The sequence below is a fragment of the Perissodus microlepis genome, chromosome 20 (assembly GCF_051167445.1).
Source record: "Perissodus microlepis isolate ML-2025 ecotype Zambia chromosome 20, ASM5116744v1, whole genome shotgun sequence".
NCBI lineage: Eukaryota > Metazoa > Chordata > Actinopteri > Cichliformes > Cichlidae > Perissodus > Perissodus microlepis.
The window spans coordinates 14,382,295-14,399,499 of NC_140480.1; the positions used below are offsets into that span (position 1 = coordinate 14,382,295).

The 17,205-nt window shown below is 40.4% G+C and overlaps 1 protein-coding gene across 2 annotated transcripts in view; it reads left to right on the forward strand.

Annotated features, from left to right (window-relative positions):
• Positions 1-8,404: 8,404 nt before the first annotated feature.
• Positions 8,405-17,205, forward strand: part of LOC146364269 (LHFPL tetraspan subfamily member 4 protein-like) — a 36,812-nt gene continuing 28,011 nt past the window's right edge. For both annotated transcript variants that reach the window (XR_014798883.1, XM_084916838.1), the window contains exon 1: positions 8,405-9,798. Coding sequence is in view for 1 of the 2 variants with exons in the window: in XM_084916838.1 (XP_084772964.1) it covers positions 9,390-9,798 (409 nt within the window). In the remaining variant the exon portion in view is untranslated. The remainder of the gene's footprint in view (positions 9,799-17,205) is intronic.

Consider the following 17,205-nt stretch of genomic DNA (forward strand, 5'->3'; position numbering starts at 1 on the left):
ACAGGGATGCTGGTTTCAGCCGTGGCTCACCAATCAGCCTGCCAGACTATTTAACAATTCGAGTGAGTTTCTAATTTTCACAAATATGTATCCAAACCATGACACCAAGGGCCAAAACAGACCCATTAAACACACAATAATAAGAGGTCATCATGGTTTCTCAGTCAATAATTGTTCTGTGATATTTATAGGATTGCACACAGTCTGACTCTTAATCATCTTGTGTGGATGAGGGTGTCTTCTAAAATCAATAATCATTTCTTTCGTCTTGATTAAATGAAGATGGGACTCATCACATCACTTCACAAAAAGACTGTGCCATGTTTGGTTTAATTGTCGTGGAGCTGACTAACAATAACAGTCATCTTTAAAATGGTCCTGCTTTCCAGAGTTTAATCTTATTGGTTACAAATTTCACCCACAAGGCCAAAAAAAACAATGATTAAAATATGACTTGTGTTAAAAGCAGGGGGATAAAAACATCAGTCGGGTATTACGTATTTCCCTCCTGTTTAATGAGTTAAAGTCGCTGCTGGCGTCTCCACTTCCACCCATGCAGTCAGGCACATGCTCAATTTCATCATAACTGATGTTACATTAACTGGTGTGAAATCTTCAGCATTTTGGGATAAACAGAATCTAAAGTTGTTGGCTGTTCATATATGAAAGAGGAAAGAAAAGTGATACACAAAGAAAAGCATTCTGTAACAGTAGCATTGCTTTTATGCAATGTTTGATAGAATGCTCCCATCTTGTGTTCAGTATGTGACATTGCAGTTCAAAGACATTAATTCTATTATCATGGATTTTTAAAATAGTGTGGAAAAAAACTAAAACTAACTTGAGTTAGCATATTGGAAGTAAATTAAAGTGTTTCATATAAAAACCAATAAATCCGTGGAGTTAGTTATGAATCAGGAGAACATAAGAGAATAAATGTATTGCATCTATTGTGTGTTGTCTACAGTTTAGGGGATTAACTGGGAGGAACTTCCTCTTGTATTGCACATACAGTACTGTAAAGTTTTAGGCAGGTGTGAAAAAATGCTGCAGACAAAGAATGCTTTCAGAAATATAAATGATTGTTTATTGGCCCCAAATGTGTTCTGCAGCAGGACAACGACCCCAAACATACAGCCAAAGTCATTAAGAACTCTCTTCAGCATAAAGAAGAACAAGAAGTACTGGAAGTGATCGTATGGCCCCCACAGAGCCCTGATATCAACATCATCAAGTGTGTCTGGGATTACATGAAGAGACAGAAGCATGTGAGGAAGCCTACATCCACAAAAGATCTGTGGTTAGTTCTCCAAGATGTTTGGAACAACCTACCAGCCGAGTTCCTTCAAAAACTGTGTGTAAGTGTACCTAGAAGAAGGCAAAGGGTGGTCATACCAAATATTGATTTGATTTCGATTTCTCTTTCGTTCATTCACTGGATTTTGTTGATTGATGAAAATAAATGTTTAACCATTTTTAAAAGCATTCTTTGTTTACAGCATTTTTCTTACCTGTCTAAAACTTTTGCACAGCACTGTATATAATGATAAGAGAACAGATGTGTCTTTCAAAGGTTCACAGCCTGAGCACGGATATATGGATGGAAAATTTGGGTTCATCAAATTTGTAGTGGTATGTTGTTCACTTGTCTTCTTCTCTCCTCAGACGTGTGTGGAAAGTTGCTCTTGTTTACTAGTCATAGCCAGTGAACCTTGTAAGGGTGTGATGTAAACTAATATTAATGAGATGCGCTGGAGGAGTTGTGGGACTCATTAGGAGCTTGTAAGTGAGCGTGTTGAGGAGACTTCCATCATGCTTGGTCATGACTGAAGATGAGTTCAGTCCTTAGATTGGATACTAGTACTGAAATTCATGTGAATGTAATCATAATTATGAGTATTTTTCCACATCACTACAGGCTGTATGTACACAATTTAAAGCTTTAGTAAACTAATAAACCAAGTACAGAATTAGTTTAATTTGTCATAACTTTGCTGTCTTCTGAATGACTTAATAATTTAATTTGATAAGGATTTCGATGAATTATTCTGTATTTTATATATGTTAAAAAAATAAAATAAAAATATCCCTCTTGTCCTGTGGGCGCACTTTGTTCTTTAAGCTCCAGTCCTCTACCAGAGGCCTGGGAGCTTGAGGGTTCTGCGCAGTATCTTTGATTTTCCTAAGACTGCTGTCCTCTCTCATACTCAGCACAGATGTTCCTGTACACTATAGTGTTCCATGTATGCCCTGCCTGCCAGCATCTTGCACCCTACCCATATGTGCTGGATTGTCTGAGAGCAATCTTTGCACAGCCTGCAAATGTGCAGACTGTGCACAGCCGGTGCAGCCAGTGCTACATCCCATGCAGGTGTCTGTCCTTCCATGATGGTTCCTTTCCTTGCTCCTCTTCCTTCTAGGGTTTCCTTGCCTGAGGTATTCACTTGGCACATGATTAGTAGTGGCCATCTTCCTAACTCATGGATGCTTGTTGTTTCATCCTGGATAGTGGTTCTGACCCTCACTAGTTCTCAGTCTCCAGTCTCAGCCAGTCTCTTGTGGTTGCGGCTCTTCTAGTGGCCTCTTCATGGTTCGCATTTGCCTGTGGGATACTGAGGTACTCGTAGCTATCTTCCTTCTGGTAGTGCAATCCCCTCAGTTCTGACTTTCCCTGTCTTTGTTGCCATTCAACTACACTTCTCCAGTACGAATGACATTCTAATATCATTACTGTGGATCATAGTGGTATGGATCAGTCCAAGATTTTAATGTACATGACCCCTCCATGTAGTGAAGTCATCTAATACCCTCAGCATGTTTCCACCGACATGCTTGACTGGTGTTCTTTGGGTCATATTCACCATTTAAACACTCCCTTTGCTGTCCTGTTTCAGCCAGGACATCCTGTATAATGAGCAAAATTGGTCTGTCCCTTATTCTAACTTAAATGTCATGTATATTGACCGTTACCTGCAATGTCACATACACTCCATATTTACACTATGCCCAGCTGGTTGAGTCTCCCAGAGTCTCCCTTATTTGATAGTTGAAAGGTTGCCAACCCTACTATGATCCCAACTGCCTTCAGTTCTTCAACATGCTCTTAGGGCTGATTCTAGATCTTTCTCATGATGATCCTGTGATTTTCTTTTTGGTTTTGTTTTCATCATATTATCTTATTATATTTTCACCCTACATAATCTGATCTGAGTTTAATATAATATCATTAAGTTCATGAAAATACATCATTTATTAGCATGTGGCTGAAATGCTAATTTGTGAAATTTTGTTTCTATCTACACATTTTCTCATCTTAATGGAGGAAGCCTTGCAAAGCTTTGTAGCTCTCTTTTCAGTATGTCAGAAAACAAATGGAAGCTTTGTGGTGTCAAACAGCAGGTACAGCGACATCTGGTGGCTCCCACATCTTAGAGCAAACCTGCAACAGTTGAATCAAAGTGTCAAGACTTTAAATTACATATATAGTTTAAAGTCTTGACACTTTGGACTTCAGTAGGTACATCCATTTCAAATACAAATGTAATCATAGTGCTGCCTTATACTTTAACTTCCTATTGGAGAAAAAGGGTAATTGGTTATGCTACACTGAATAAAAATAATTATCAAATAAATTGTATGAATAAACTGAAATGATTGGAGAATTGTATACATTACTTTTGCTTTTATAGCTTGGCATCGGGAGAAAATTGTATAGTTATAATTATGTATATTATATTTCATATATAATATATTTCGTTCTTCTATGTGTTATTTCACCGACCTATGGCGGAGAGTGCCAGCAGAACCAGGCTCAGGATGTATAGGCAGTACAGAGGTCATGAACAACAGGCAGAACAAAATGAAAAGTACTGTAGACACTCAGTAAGAAAAATGAAATGAAAGAGCAGAAATTAAACGGGACAACGCAGTTTAAAGTAGGTCCAAAGCAGGAAAGTGATGTGATGGACAGAGAGTTTATAGCTGTTGCTAACTTGTCAAACCCTAAGAACCAAAAGTAAGCCTGCTGACTGAGAGAAAGTAAGTTCTGTGTTAGGATGATCTGGTACTATGGGACCTGATTATTAAAGATTTTATATGTGAAAAGAATTTTATATTCAATTAGGGACTTGATGGGGTCGCAGTAAAGAGAAGCTAATATGGGAGAAATAGGATCTCTCTCTCTCTGTTTCACCTGTCAGTATTCTCATCGCAGCACTGGATCAGAGGAAGGCTTTTCAAGGAGCTTTTAGAACAACCTGACAATAATGAATTACAATAGTCCAGGCTAGAATTAATAAATGTATGGATTAGCTTTTCAACATTGCTCTCAGACAGGATGTTTCTAATTTTAGTGATGTGGTGCAGCTCAAAGAAAGACGTCCTGCATATTTATTTAATGTGCACGCTGAAGAACCTGTCCTTTCCGTCAAGGGTAAAGGCCATTCAGAACATCATGTTTCTAAGACCTTTAGGGTAGAGTACAGTAACTGCAGTTTTTTCTGAATTTAGGAGAAGAAAATTACAGGACATCCAGGTTTTTATGTGTTCAAGACACACCTGTAGTTTCATTGATTTGTGCCATATGAATAAAAATGAAAATGTATATTATGTCTTCTAATAACATTTCTTACAAGAAGCATGTGTATTAAGTGATTGTCCAGGTACAGAAACCTGTGGAACTCATACAATAATTTATATGTGAAGAAGTCCCTCTCATTATATGAACGCTGTACTGACGGTTAGCAGTAACAAGTAGAGTACTGCCATGAAATGAACAAGATCTGGGCTTGAAAGCAGAAACCAAGAATAAATGTTCAACAGATGTTTTTACACACAGATATTTCACAGGCAATAAACACTGAACTGCAACAAGAGAACTGTTTGAATGTCTTCTTTCTGGGCAAGCAGATGGACAGCTTTCCTTCTCACATCTCTTCCTCTCCTCAACTCTTTCTCAGCAGGTTTCCTTTTTTTGCAGACAGGTGTCTCTCTGCAGACCCATGATGTCTGGAAGCATCTGTGCAGAACATATTCAGGTTAGTCTAAAAAAAAACAAAAAAAAAAAACATACTACACGAGGAGTCAAATAACACCACCACAGTCAGTGAAACAATCTGGCAGCAGCTGAGGGAACTCTTTAGCCTTAGGTAGTGGGTGAGTAATCATCAGATTGCACACAGGTGAATGATTATTGAACTGCTTCCAGGTACGCAGGCAGGAGAAGTGCACGAGCCGGGACAAGGCTCCACTTCCAAAACGCACAAGCAGAATTATAAACACACACACACATAGACAAAGGAAAGAAAAAGAAGATCATGACAAGTCCACAATCAGAGGCGTGTGTGGGGGACCAGAATGAGATACACATAACAGAATAGATTAGTTAAAAATAACTAACTTAACTTTTAATGTGAAAGACTTCATGTATTTAAATTTACTTGGCAGCATTTTATGGAGTCGTCGTGCTAGTGACTCTGTTACTTTGTTATTGTTGGACATATCTAGAAAGAAGAGAGGAGCTCGACTGTTTACAGATCTGCAGGCTAATTTAAGAAAACACAAAGAAATTAAACTCTTGCAGCTGAGTGAGACGTTAACAAGTAAGTAAAACATTTAGCTACAGACATTTTCTTACTTCCCTCAACTTTGTCATTTACTCAATAAATTAATGAATTAATTAAAAAATTAAGCCATGCACTGACATGCATTTGGACTTACTTTTACATTGCCCACTTGCACTTCACTATAATTGCAACAGATGGCACCCTAATACAAGATCATGTGCTGTGATGGAGTACTGCACAATGACATGGAGGCACGGATGAAAGAGCTTTGTGTTAAAGATATCTTTGGTGATGCGTTATGCATAGTTATAATGATATTGTTACAAGATATAGCAAAAACACAGATAAAGATAGAAGCTGGTCTTTTTCTTCTACAGTGGTGTTTTACGGCTGTGTGAGGCCGACAAAGATTTAGACGCAAAATTAAACAAACCCTCTGCTGCCCTCCATGAAAACTCCTCTCATTCCTCAAGAGGCATCCCCTATCTGTGTACAAGTCTATTTCCTTCCACTCACATGTCCTCACTTCAGTAGTTACACTGCACCTTTTGCACTCACTCTGCCAGTGTTAGCACACAAGCACACATGCTAGTGGCGCACACACGCACAAACACACACAGCTTGTCAACTCCCCGCTGCTGCTAACAGATGACAGGAGGCCTCAGGATGAAGAAAGACAGTCAGTCAGTGCTGTGCTGTGGAAGCACAGGGCAAAAATACATGTTTGTTTAGACAGCATCCAGATGTGCCATGTGTGTTCTGAGCATTTAGTGCAGCCAGAAGATGTGGAAAGGAAGGATGAACCGGGTGCACTGGTAATCCAGTTGCTATGAAAATTATAAGCCATGCCTAAACATGAAGCAGTGCCCTTTTGTTTCTCCAGGTTCCTCTTTGTGGGTTTATTTTATAACGCTATGCTAATTCAAATGCAACTTCCTTGAAGGCTTTATTCTGGCCTTAATACCAGTCACTGTTTGCAACAGTCTTTGTCTGCTCCCTCCTCTAAAGCATGATTTCACAGACCTCTGTCTTGGCCTAGTTTTACATGAATGTGAAAGCTTGAGGGTAGATGCATCTCCCCCCCGGTGAGTAACGGAGCTTTTTATGGACAGAGAATGAAGGCTTCAATAGTTAAGGCAACATCTGGCTCTGGAGAAGCCGGAAGCCTGAATAAAGAAAATGCAACAAATGACTGTTAATGTGGGTGATTCTGCTGTGCAGGAGCAATATTGTGCTTTCTTATGTGGAGATATATGGCAGTGATAATTTGTTACGTCTCTTAGAATGATCACTATATGTGCGATTAGAGGAAGAGAGTTATTTAGTTTGCCAGATGTTTTATGGTAGTCTGGTGCATTCGCAGACATTTCCTCACCATCTTGATGAAATGCCTTTTTTTTTTATATAATTTATAGTTCCCTAAAGCTAAAATAGATTTCTTTCAAAGACACTAATCAAACTTTGCTTCAGTTGTTACTGAAATAGTTCATTATGTGGCTTTTATCAGTTGTTATGAAGCAGCAACTCCTGGCTCTGAAAAACGCAGCAGTTCCCTGGAGTCGCCACTTGAGGCTGGCTCTCAAAGCGAGTCAGTCCCCATAGACTCCCTGCTAAAATGCCCAAATTAACAGTATTAAAATCATGGTTTTTTTAATCCTGTTTTTTCCATTACCCCATTTGCATACTGCTGAGGCTAGCGAAGTAGTCGCTGATGGCTTGCTATGTGGTTCAACCCCTCCAAGATGTTTATAATACAGTTCTGTAAAATAGATATTTTATTGATCGGTTATTTAGCAATAATTAGCACATATTTCAATCTGTGTGTTATATCCTTACCATTTACAGATGCTAACCGACTGTGCTTAGTATTCCAACCTTTCCAACACTTCTGTCTCAATGAATAAATAAATAAATCAACATCACAGTTTTTGATGGCTGCTTAAAGGCTAATGCTGAAGTTTTAAAAAAGGAAACAGTCTAGAAACCAGTGGGTGACAGCAAGGTTGTTGTGTCCATCTTTTAGGTACAGTTTATAGTTGTTCTCACTCCCATGTATGTGTCACTACTTGGCCTTACCAATTGCCTGATAACACTCAAACGGGTTAAATTGCTAGAGTTCACATTTCTAGCTGGTTAGTCAGATAGAACAGACCAAAAAAACAGCAGATTAACAGACAAAAACTAACAAAACAATAAATAATAAAACCAACAAACAAACATCAATCTACTACAAGCTTTTCAAATATGCATAGCTACTATTGCCATGCATGCGTTTGAGAGATGTATCTTATATAGCGCTTTTCTTTTTAAACAGCATGGCTCTTTCACCCAAACACTTGTTGTTCTACGTTTAACTGATTTCTATCTAACATTCACACACAGTCACGTGAACGCATTGGCAGTAACTAAGGGTTCAGTTTCTTGCCCAAGGATACGTGGACACGGAGACCCTGGCAGTAGGCTAAGGGGTCGAACCAACAACCTCCCCGTTAGTAGATGACCTGCTCTGCCTCCTGAAACACCCCAAGAGCACAAAAACGGGGGAAAAATGCTATGTAACATGAAAAAAGTCTGTATTTCATATTTAGATTTTGCAAATTAGCCCGATCATGATAGAACTGGAATGGTTTGAATCCGTGGGTGACACCATCCACCATCGTGGTGGTCACTGTGGGTCCGGAATATTTGTTGGTGTGATTTCAAATTTAAGGTGAAGAAAGGCTGAGACGCGCTCTGATGCAAATCCGCCCCCCACGCCTCTCCACCCCTTATGCTGCTGCTGCGCCCGCTTACGTGAACGCGCTCCAGCGCTGTCATCAGTACAACATCAGCATCTTTCGGGGGGCGCGCAGAGAGAGAGGGAGAGCGAGAGAGAGAGAGACGGGAGGAGGAGGAGGAGGACGGAGAAAGCGAGAGAGAGAGAGGGCTGAGACACACTGGATAAAGGCGACAAAAAGCACGATGATAATGGAGTCGAGGCGGTGGAGGATGTCGGATTTACGAGAAAGGACTGTTGAAATTTGACAGAGGGCTCGTGTTAAAGGCTGGTCTCCATCTTTTTTTTTTTTTTTTTTTTTTTGGTTTTCCCTTTTTCGTTTCACCGCGTTTGATTTTTTTGCCCCCCCTCCCCCCCTCCCCCCACATGCTGCGTGGACAGTAGAGGCGAGCAGAGGAAGGGGAGCACCCCGCGGATCCCTGGGAAGCTAAAAACGGGGGTCCACCGCTGGCGCTACAGGCATCTCATCTCACGGATGGTAATAAAAGGACATCCTGATGAAGACAGCTCTGGACTGATGGATGAGGATGGAAAAGCAGCTTTAACCCCCTCCACCCAGCGACTGTGAAATAAAGGGGGGGAAATCCTATTGTGATTTTTTTAATTGTTAATCATTTATAGTGTAGCCCTGAGGAAACGAGCCTTAGACAGCAATGTTGAATCACTGGTGTTGGTAAATTATTCATTAGGAGTATAGGTAGGCTATGATTTTTGTATTGCTTCAATGTAGCATTCCCATTATTCTTTCCCCCCCACTATGTGTAGTCTTGTAAGATCACACACATATGTGCAGGTCTGGTTTTATCGTGTGCTTATGTAGGCCCTTTTAACAGCCAAGAAACAGCCAAAGTGAGGGAAATATTAGCTTTCGTGTAGAAGAGAAGAGAATATCTGAATAGTGAGGTGTGTCGAGCTGTGCGGGGGTTTTTACATCTTTTACATCTTTTTTAAATATATATATATATATATATGAGAGTGTAAAGAAGAAGCAGGACGGGGGTGTAAAAAAGATCTAAGAAGAAGGAGAGGGGAGAAAAAAACGACCAAACATGTTGCCTTCCCAAGAAGCCTCCAAGATCTACCATGACAATTATATGCGCAACTCCCGAGCCATCGGGGTGCTGTGGGCCATCTTCACCATCTGCTTCGCCATCGTCAACGTGGTGGTGTTCATCCAGCCCTACTGGATCGGCGACAGCGTCAACACGCCGCAGGCCGGCTACTTCGGCCTCTTCCACTACTGCGTGGGCACCGGGCCGTCGCCCAGCCGGGAGCTCACCTGCGTGGGCAGCTTCTCCGACTTCAGCTCCATCCCGTCCGGAGCCTTCAAGGCGGCCTCAGTGTTCGTGCTGCTGTCCATGGTGCTGATCCTCAGCTGCATCGCCTGCATGGCGCTCTTCTTCTTCTGCAACACCTCCACCGTTTACAAGACCTGCGCCTGGATGCAGCTGCTGTGCGGTAGGCATCCCCCCAATGTTTGTGCCATGTGTCGCTTAGAATGGAAAGTGTGTTTGGAGTCGCGGAGAACCAAAGAAACGTAATCAGGTGAAAAACACCCCCAAACCAATCTGGCAGTTCTGCTTTATTTGCAGCAACCACTGGTGTTGGTGTTTCTGTGTGCAAGAATGGATTCATCAAGGCTCTGATCTTTAAAATAATAATGATAATATTCACGTAAAAATGGATAGCCACTTAAAATCCGCTGGGCTCTCTTAGATAACAGAAGGTATCGTAACAATGCAAACTTATAGGAAAATGTTCAAAACGATTACAAAACAAGGGAGACGTGTGAGGTCAGAGTGCTGAGAGTCAGCGGCTCAAGCCTCCGTAGACTCGGGAAAATCTCCTGACTTGTCGAATGAGAAAGGTGAAAGGTGTAGTCTTTAGGGGTGTATAGGCTATGTCTCATTTTGCATCTTATTAGAGGTGAAACACAGATTTTATTCCAATGTATTTATTTATTTATTTTTAAACTCCTGCAATGACAGCCGGGAGACAGTAGGAATACATTTTAGCGAAGCGCACTGGAAGCAATAAGGCAGGCAGCTGGAGCTCCCCACAACGTAAGCATTGATATTCTGAGGATACACCACTGCATCTGTAAGGAAAGCGGCAGGATCACTGCTTTATGCCGATGTAATGCAAATGCCATTCATTCACTCACTCCACCCGTTTGTAGAGGTTACGATGCGGGCGGGTGTGATATGTGCGATGCGACGGAGATGTGAATTGCTGTGACTGAGGGCTTATAACAGGCCCTGTTGCTATTTTCAGGGATGATACCAGGTCGATTGGATTACTGTGTTCAGGGGAGAGATGCTTTGTCCCTTCTTTGTGGTTAGATTGTTAGATTACACTTTGTAGAAATGATTAGGGACAAATGGTGGCTTTTCCAAACACATGGACACACTGAGTTCCTGCTGTCTTCTTGGGATGTGGAAGAACAGACGTAGCTTCGACGGTTCAGTTTACATCTGTGTGGCTGCCACAACTGTAGATGTTTACTGAGATGGTGCTGTAGTAGAAATAAGGGATTTTTTTTTCTTTTTTTTGGAATCACTTAAATATCACCCGTCACTGGAAGGAAGATCAGGATGTCTGCGATTACCAGAGGTTCATCTCCAGGCGTTACTGCATGTTTCCTGACATTTAATGGCCTTAGCCTATGGAAGGATTTTTAAATGAGCAAACAACAAAAAATGCACGATAAAAGGAGTTTACAAGAGACCAGTGACAATCCAAATTAAATACTTACTTATTTGAGAAGCTGGAATAAAAAATAAATCAAAATAAAATAAACGAATAAAGGAAACCACAACCTCTTATCTAACGTGAATGTGTTACTATTTGTGGTGTTTTAGCGAACATAACACAGACCATTGTGTTTTGGGTCACATTTTTAATTTTGTTCCCATTTGTTGTGTTTTGGCTAACAATATACACTTAGAAATTTTGTATTTTGTATTGTTTCTTTTGTTTGTGACTCTAACAAACTGCAGGACTGTTGTGTAAGAAAAACTGTCAGCACATTTATGATGAGATGACCACGTTAGCAAGATTGGAGCAATGAGTAAAGTGAGCTCGGTGCAGTGTATCTCAGAGGGTGCTAAAAAAAGAAGAAAAATTCATGATCCTTCTCATATAAGCAGTTCTCCTAGCGAGCCTCCTGTGTATATCTGATTTCTTTATAAGCTGATCAATGTGATAAATAGGCCAGGCAGAATAGCGTGGGAGTCAGTTTTCTGTACAGAAACAGTCAGCATACTGAATGAGAGGGAGGGAGGATGACGGGGAGGCAGAGAGAAAGAGATCAGCACTTTTTTTCCTCCTGTATTGTTCTTTTCCTCATCCTCATCTGCCCACTCTGTCCTCTGTTGTGCCGAGTGTGTCGAAATCAGCAGGAATCAGACACAACAGCAGAGGTACAGATTTTGCTTTCTTTATCAAAACCCGTATGGCTTAATAGAAATTGAACCTCGGTCTTCCCGCACACAATTAATCAAGCACAACAACAGCAAGGAGCTTTTTATGAGGAAAGATTCTAATGTTTTACATAAGAATGTGGGTAAAAGGAAATCTGCCTTTCTTAGTTGTTGTCTTGTAAAAGTTTAATCACGGATCAGTGAAAACTGTTGTTCAGTCAGAGCTGCTGGTGTCTCATGTACATGTGGTCTGGTGACACACATGTGGTGGTAGGGTGGCCTTACTCTGATTGACATGACATTTTAAAACAAACCACAATCTTTTCCTGAATTTAAGCTCTATGAACAAAAGTGCTGGGCCACACGCACCTACAGGAGGTGCTAAGCTGTGAAGCTCCTGGTGCGCAGGTTTTGTGCTGATGTTAATGCCAGAGGATGTTTGGAAGTCTGCAGTTATTGAGTCAGCAGAGCTTTCGTGGCTTTTATGAATAATGTAACTCAGCAGTCTGCAACCCTGCTCTGTAACTTCACGTGGTTGGCTCATTCATGGCTTACTTGCTATGGTTTCCACTTTGTAATAATACAAGAAACCTCATAAACTTGCTCGTTGCAATAGTGGTATCCAATTCCAATGAGCTTGTTAGAACGACTTGTTCTTTCACACTTTTGTAAAAACAGACAGCATGAATAGGTGCTTGATTTTACTGAAAACACCTCAATTGAAAGATCAAGGAGTGTAATACATCTAATACAGTTTATGTGCTCTTCAGATACAACTTTATAATAGCAAGTCAGTTCATTTTAATCCAACAGGGTGCCTGTTTTCTAAAAATTTACATAGTTTCATCAGTATCAGTTACAGATTTATCATCCAAATACTGTTAATAGATGGATTAAAGACCAGCTGCTAACCAATTAGCAAACACTAATACTCAGTTCTTTGTGGTTTTGATTCAACATGGTGCTGGAAATATTCTTTAGAGATTTTAGTCCATAGTCATGTGATAGCATCATACAGTTACTGTAGATTTGTCGATTTATGTGAATCTCCTCTCAGTTATTGTTCTTAGCTGACAGCAGCTGCACCCAGTCGGTCATCTGCTGCTGTAGCCCATCTGCATCAAGGTTTAACATGTTATCCATTTAGAGATGCTCTTCTGCATACTTGGTTGTAGCTACTAGTTATTTGAGTTCCTGTTGCCTTCAGCTTGAAGCAGTCTGGCCATTCTTGTGTGATTTCTGACTCCAACAGTGCATTTTTGCCTACAAACTGTCGCTCTCTGTATATTTTACCTTTTAGACCATTCTCTGTAAAACTCTAGAAATGGTTGAGCGAGAAAATCTCTGCAGATGAGCAGTTTTGCAGTTCTCAGACCACGTGTCTGGTGCCAACAAACATGGCACATTAAACCCACTTTAAACATTCTTCGTTCTGGTGCTCAATTTGAACTTCAGCGAGTCATCAGCATGTCTGAATGCATTGAGTCGCTACCATGTGATTGTCTAAATAGAAATTTGCATTAATAAACAGTTGAACACGTGTATCCGATACAGTGGCTGATGAGTGTACGCTTAGTGGTTCCTTTTACAGTTCAGAAGTTGTGTTCTGTGGCTGTCACGTTATGAACGGGGGATTGTAAAAAAAAATAGGTTTGTGGAGCTATTAAGAAAATCTGAATGTGAAGCAGATATAAATGTTTTTATTAGAGATGATTGGGTAAATACATTTTATAAACTGAAATGAGACTGGTTGATTTTCCTAAAAACACCTCAAACTATGTTTCTTAACTCTGTGAGATATAAGTTATCATTGTTGATGACCCTAATCTTAACCCTACTAAAACCTTGTTTTAGAGAAAGGCAAAAAACACTTAGGAAAAAGTGTAAAGTTTTTTATACGTCAGAATTTTTGCTTTCTTTGTCTCCTGATTGCAAGACATGGCCGCATGATTTAAAAATTAAATATTCCCATTTAATAGGGTTTGGGTTTGTAATATCACCAGTGGCATTTCTAAAAAAAAAAAAAGACCTAAAAAAGCAGAAGTATAAATTAACAAAAAAAATTACAAAATTACAGAGGCAAAGTACTACAAAATTCACATTTCTATAGCATTCGCTCTAAGTTACCTGAAACAGGTAGGCCACCTCCTCCAGCAGGTCCATAACCCATCAGCAGGACCAGTGTCTGCCCCTTTGTGCGAGGAGGAACAGGCTGAGCACTGCCAAAGCTACAAAATGACCTCCAGGAGGACACTCGTGTCAATGTCACTGGCCAAACAATCTGAAACAGATTTTATGAGGCTGGCCTGAGGACCCCACATCCTCTAGTGGGCCCTATTCACAGGCCCATGAAATCATTGGACTCATTGTCAGATCCTCCCCTGGTTCCTGGTGGTGCACAACAGTGCACTTCCTCATTTGGCAAGAGTATGCAGACAGTTCCTGGAGGATGAAGGAATGAAGGAACTGATACCACTGACTGGTCCCCACACACACCTGACCTAAATCCAACAGAATACTTCTGGGACATTATGTTTCGCTCCATCTGACACCACCGGGTTGCACTTCAGACTGTCCAGGAGCTCAGTGATGCCCTGGTCCAGATCTGGAGATCAGATCCCCAGGACTCCATCTATTGTCTCATGTTGTCAACATAAGACACTTTCAGAAAATCACTTTAATGTTTGGGGTGTCTTTGAATTCAGCCCTCTGTAGGTTGATCATTTTCATTTCCATCAAATGATGTGGCATCCTTTTTCCCCTAACACATTACCCAGCTCATATCAGTATATAGATCCAGCATGATTTTTCCCCAGTTGACATCCAATTTGTTTTCAAAGTGTTCCTTTAATTTTTTGAGCAGTGTACATAAGAATTAAGCAGTATGAGGAATCAAGTGCATCAAATCAATGTAGCAGTCCTGAGTCTACTGAAACAACAGATAAACGCCCCTTCATGTCCACCATCCAATGCCCTCAGGCGTCCTGATGATTTAGAAATCTTTGTTGAACAAAATTAACAAAAACTGAAGATTTGCTACATAAAGGTTCTTTTTTATGGCGAAAGGGTTGTATGTCCCTCTCTAAAGATCCAAATATCTGTTTATGTTTTGTAAGTCCTATAAAAAAAGGATGGGAGATTAGATCCAGAATTTATGGCTTACCATATAAGATAGCTAATCTTATATGGTAAAATTAGAAAATATGGTTATATATAAATATGGTTATATATAGTTATAAAATGTCAGTTTTATTTCCTCTTTGACATTCTGCTTTTAATTTCTGAGCACAGATCAAAGTTACTGAGTGGGTTTTTTTATCCTTTCTGTGGACTCATATGATTTGTGGCGAATGTAAGTCATCTAGAAGGCTGGCCGAATGCCACTCACCACCTTGGAAATGATCATTTAATCATCCCCTCTGCCCTGCTGGTTGCAGCAGCAGGTCTGCTGGCACAGAACAGTGACAGACTGTTCCACAGCGAATACAGTAAGAGCCAATCTGAACCGCTGGTTGCTCAGATTGGCCTTAATGAACCAAAAGGTAACAATTAGAGAGCAGTTTGAGCCAGAATTTTGCTGATCACCTAGAGTGTGCTGTAGGAACAAGAAGATTAAATAGAAACATCTGCTCGTGTTTCCATCAGCTGAAACTGCAGACACATTCACACATCTACACAGGTCAGCGATTTTCTCACTGCGGCTTTGTCTTATATTCTGGGTAAGTGTTTAGTCCGGTCAGGAAACTAGTGGGACCTACTGGTTAAGTATTGGTAAAACTGAAGATAAAAGGAGAAACTGGAACATGGTTCAAAACACTGAGATGTGGGAGTCTTGGCAGAGCACGCTGACACAGTGTGTACTGGCACCTATAAGCTGAAAATAGGCCAGAGTTGTCTTTTACGTACACTCAACTGAACTGACCAAATGTGAGTAAGGTTAATGTACTTGAAGTGTGACTGTGCGTACCAATACAGCTAAATGAACTGGAAAAAGATTAACCGCTGATTATAGAACTGCTGGCGACGCTGCAGTGCAACAGAGAAGAAAACTCCTTCTGTGGCTGGAACCAAATCAAAAAGCGTCTTTAGTTTTTACACGCAAAAGGAACTGATCACAAAATCCTGCTGTGCTAAAACAGGGGCCTGGATCGCGAAGCAAAACTATGTCACAGTAGCTTGTTATTCAGTTATCTTTGGGCTTAACTCTGTATTACAAAGCTTACCCACTTAATTATGTTATATTGTGTATGTAATCATGCATATTAACTATCCTGACTTTTAAACTGACAAAGACTGGAAATATCAAGTATGTCCACATCCTGCTGATGGTCTTGTATGCTTCAAGAGATGGCCGAACAACAAAAACGTCATCCACTGCAAAGCTCATCAATGTTAGCATGAAAAGCACTTTGGCTATTGGTTGATCAGCCGAATGCAAAGTATTGAAAAAGTGCTCCATAGCTGTATGAGAACAATTCCAAGAACTTTAAGTATTTACAGTAAGGTGACTGTATTTTTTTTTTCTTAAAGAACTTTAGTTTTCTCTATGGCCTAATCTACAATACAGTGTGTGATACTATCATGTGAGTATGGACTAAAATGTCTAAACAATGTTTCCAGCACCGTGTTGAATCAATGCCATCAAGAATTAATAATTGACACGAGCCAAAGAAACAGCCTCAATTGGCTTCTGTTTAGGAATTTATTTATCATGTACCAACTAAGACTACTATGCAATAAGAATATGTAATTAGTGAAGAATCATGTGCTATATATATAAATTAAAGAAATCATGGATGTAGTCTCAGGGTGTGAAAAGTCAAACCAGTGCAGGGACTGTGTGTTCTGTAATCTATCGCCAGCAGGTGGCAGTACATGATCTATGACCTCAGTGAACACTTTTCTAATTAATTTATGGTGTCAGTCATAGATTTTAGGTCTTATCTAATGCAGCATCATGTTCATTTAATAATATATGGTTTTTAGGGTGGTGTGGTGGTTAGCACTTTTGCCTCAAAACAAGATGTTCCTGGGTTCAAATCCACCATCTATTGGAGGCTTGTCTATGTGGAGTTTGCATATGTGGCCACCTTCTACCAGAGGCCAAAGAAATTTGGACCACTTCTCTCCAAGGATAAGGGTTTGGGATGGTATGACGACATCTAGACCAGAAGACAAGACTATTAGAGAATCACTGAGGGCAAATTCAAAGCAAAGAGGCTCAGGTGGGGAAATCAGGCAGAGCCGAGACCGCTGGCAGAGAACCAGCAATGGCCTGTGCTCCTTCTGGGACGAAGGAGCTTGAAGTGTCTTGATTTCATATTCAAACCCTTCCCTCACTCATCATAGTTTGTGAAAAAAGTCTACAAACCAATAGGTAACATCACAATAATTTAGATTCAACAAGCTGCTGGAAACAACCCTTGAGATGGTTGCAAGGGAA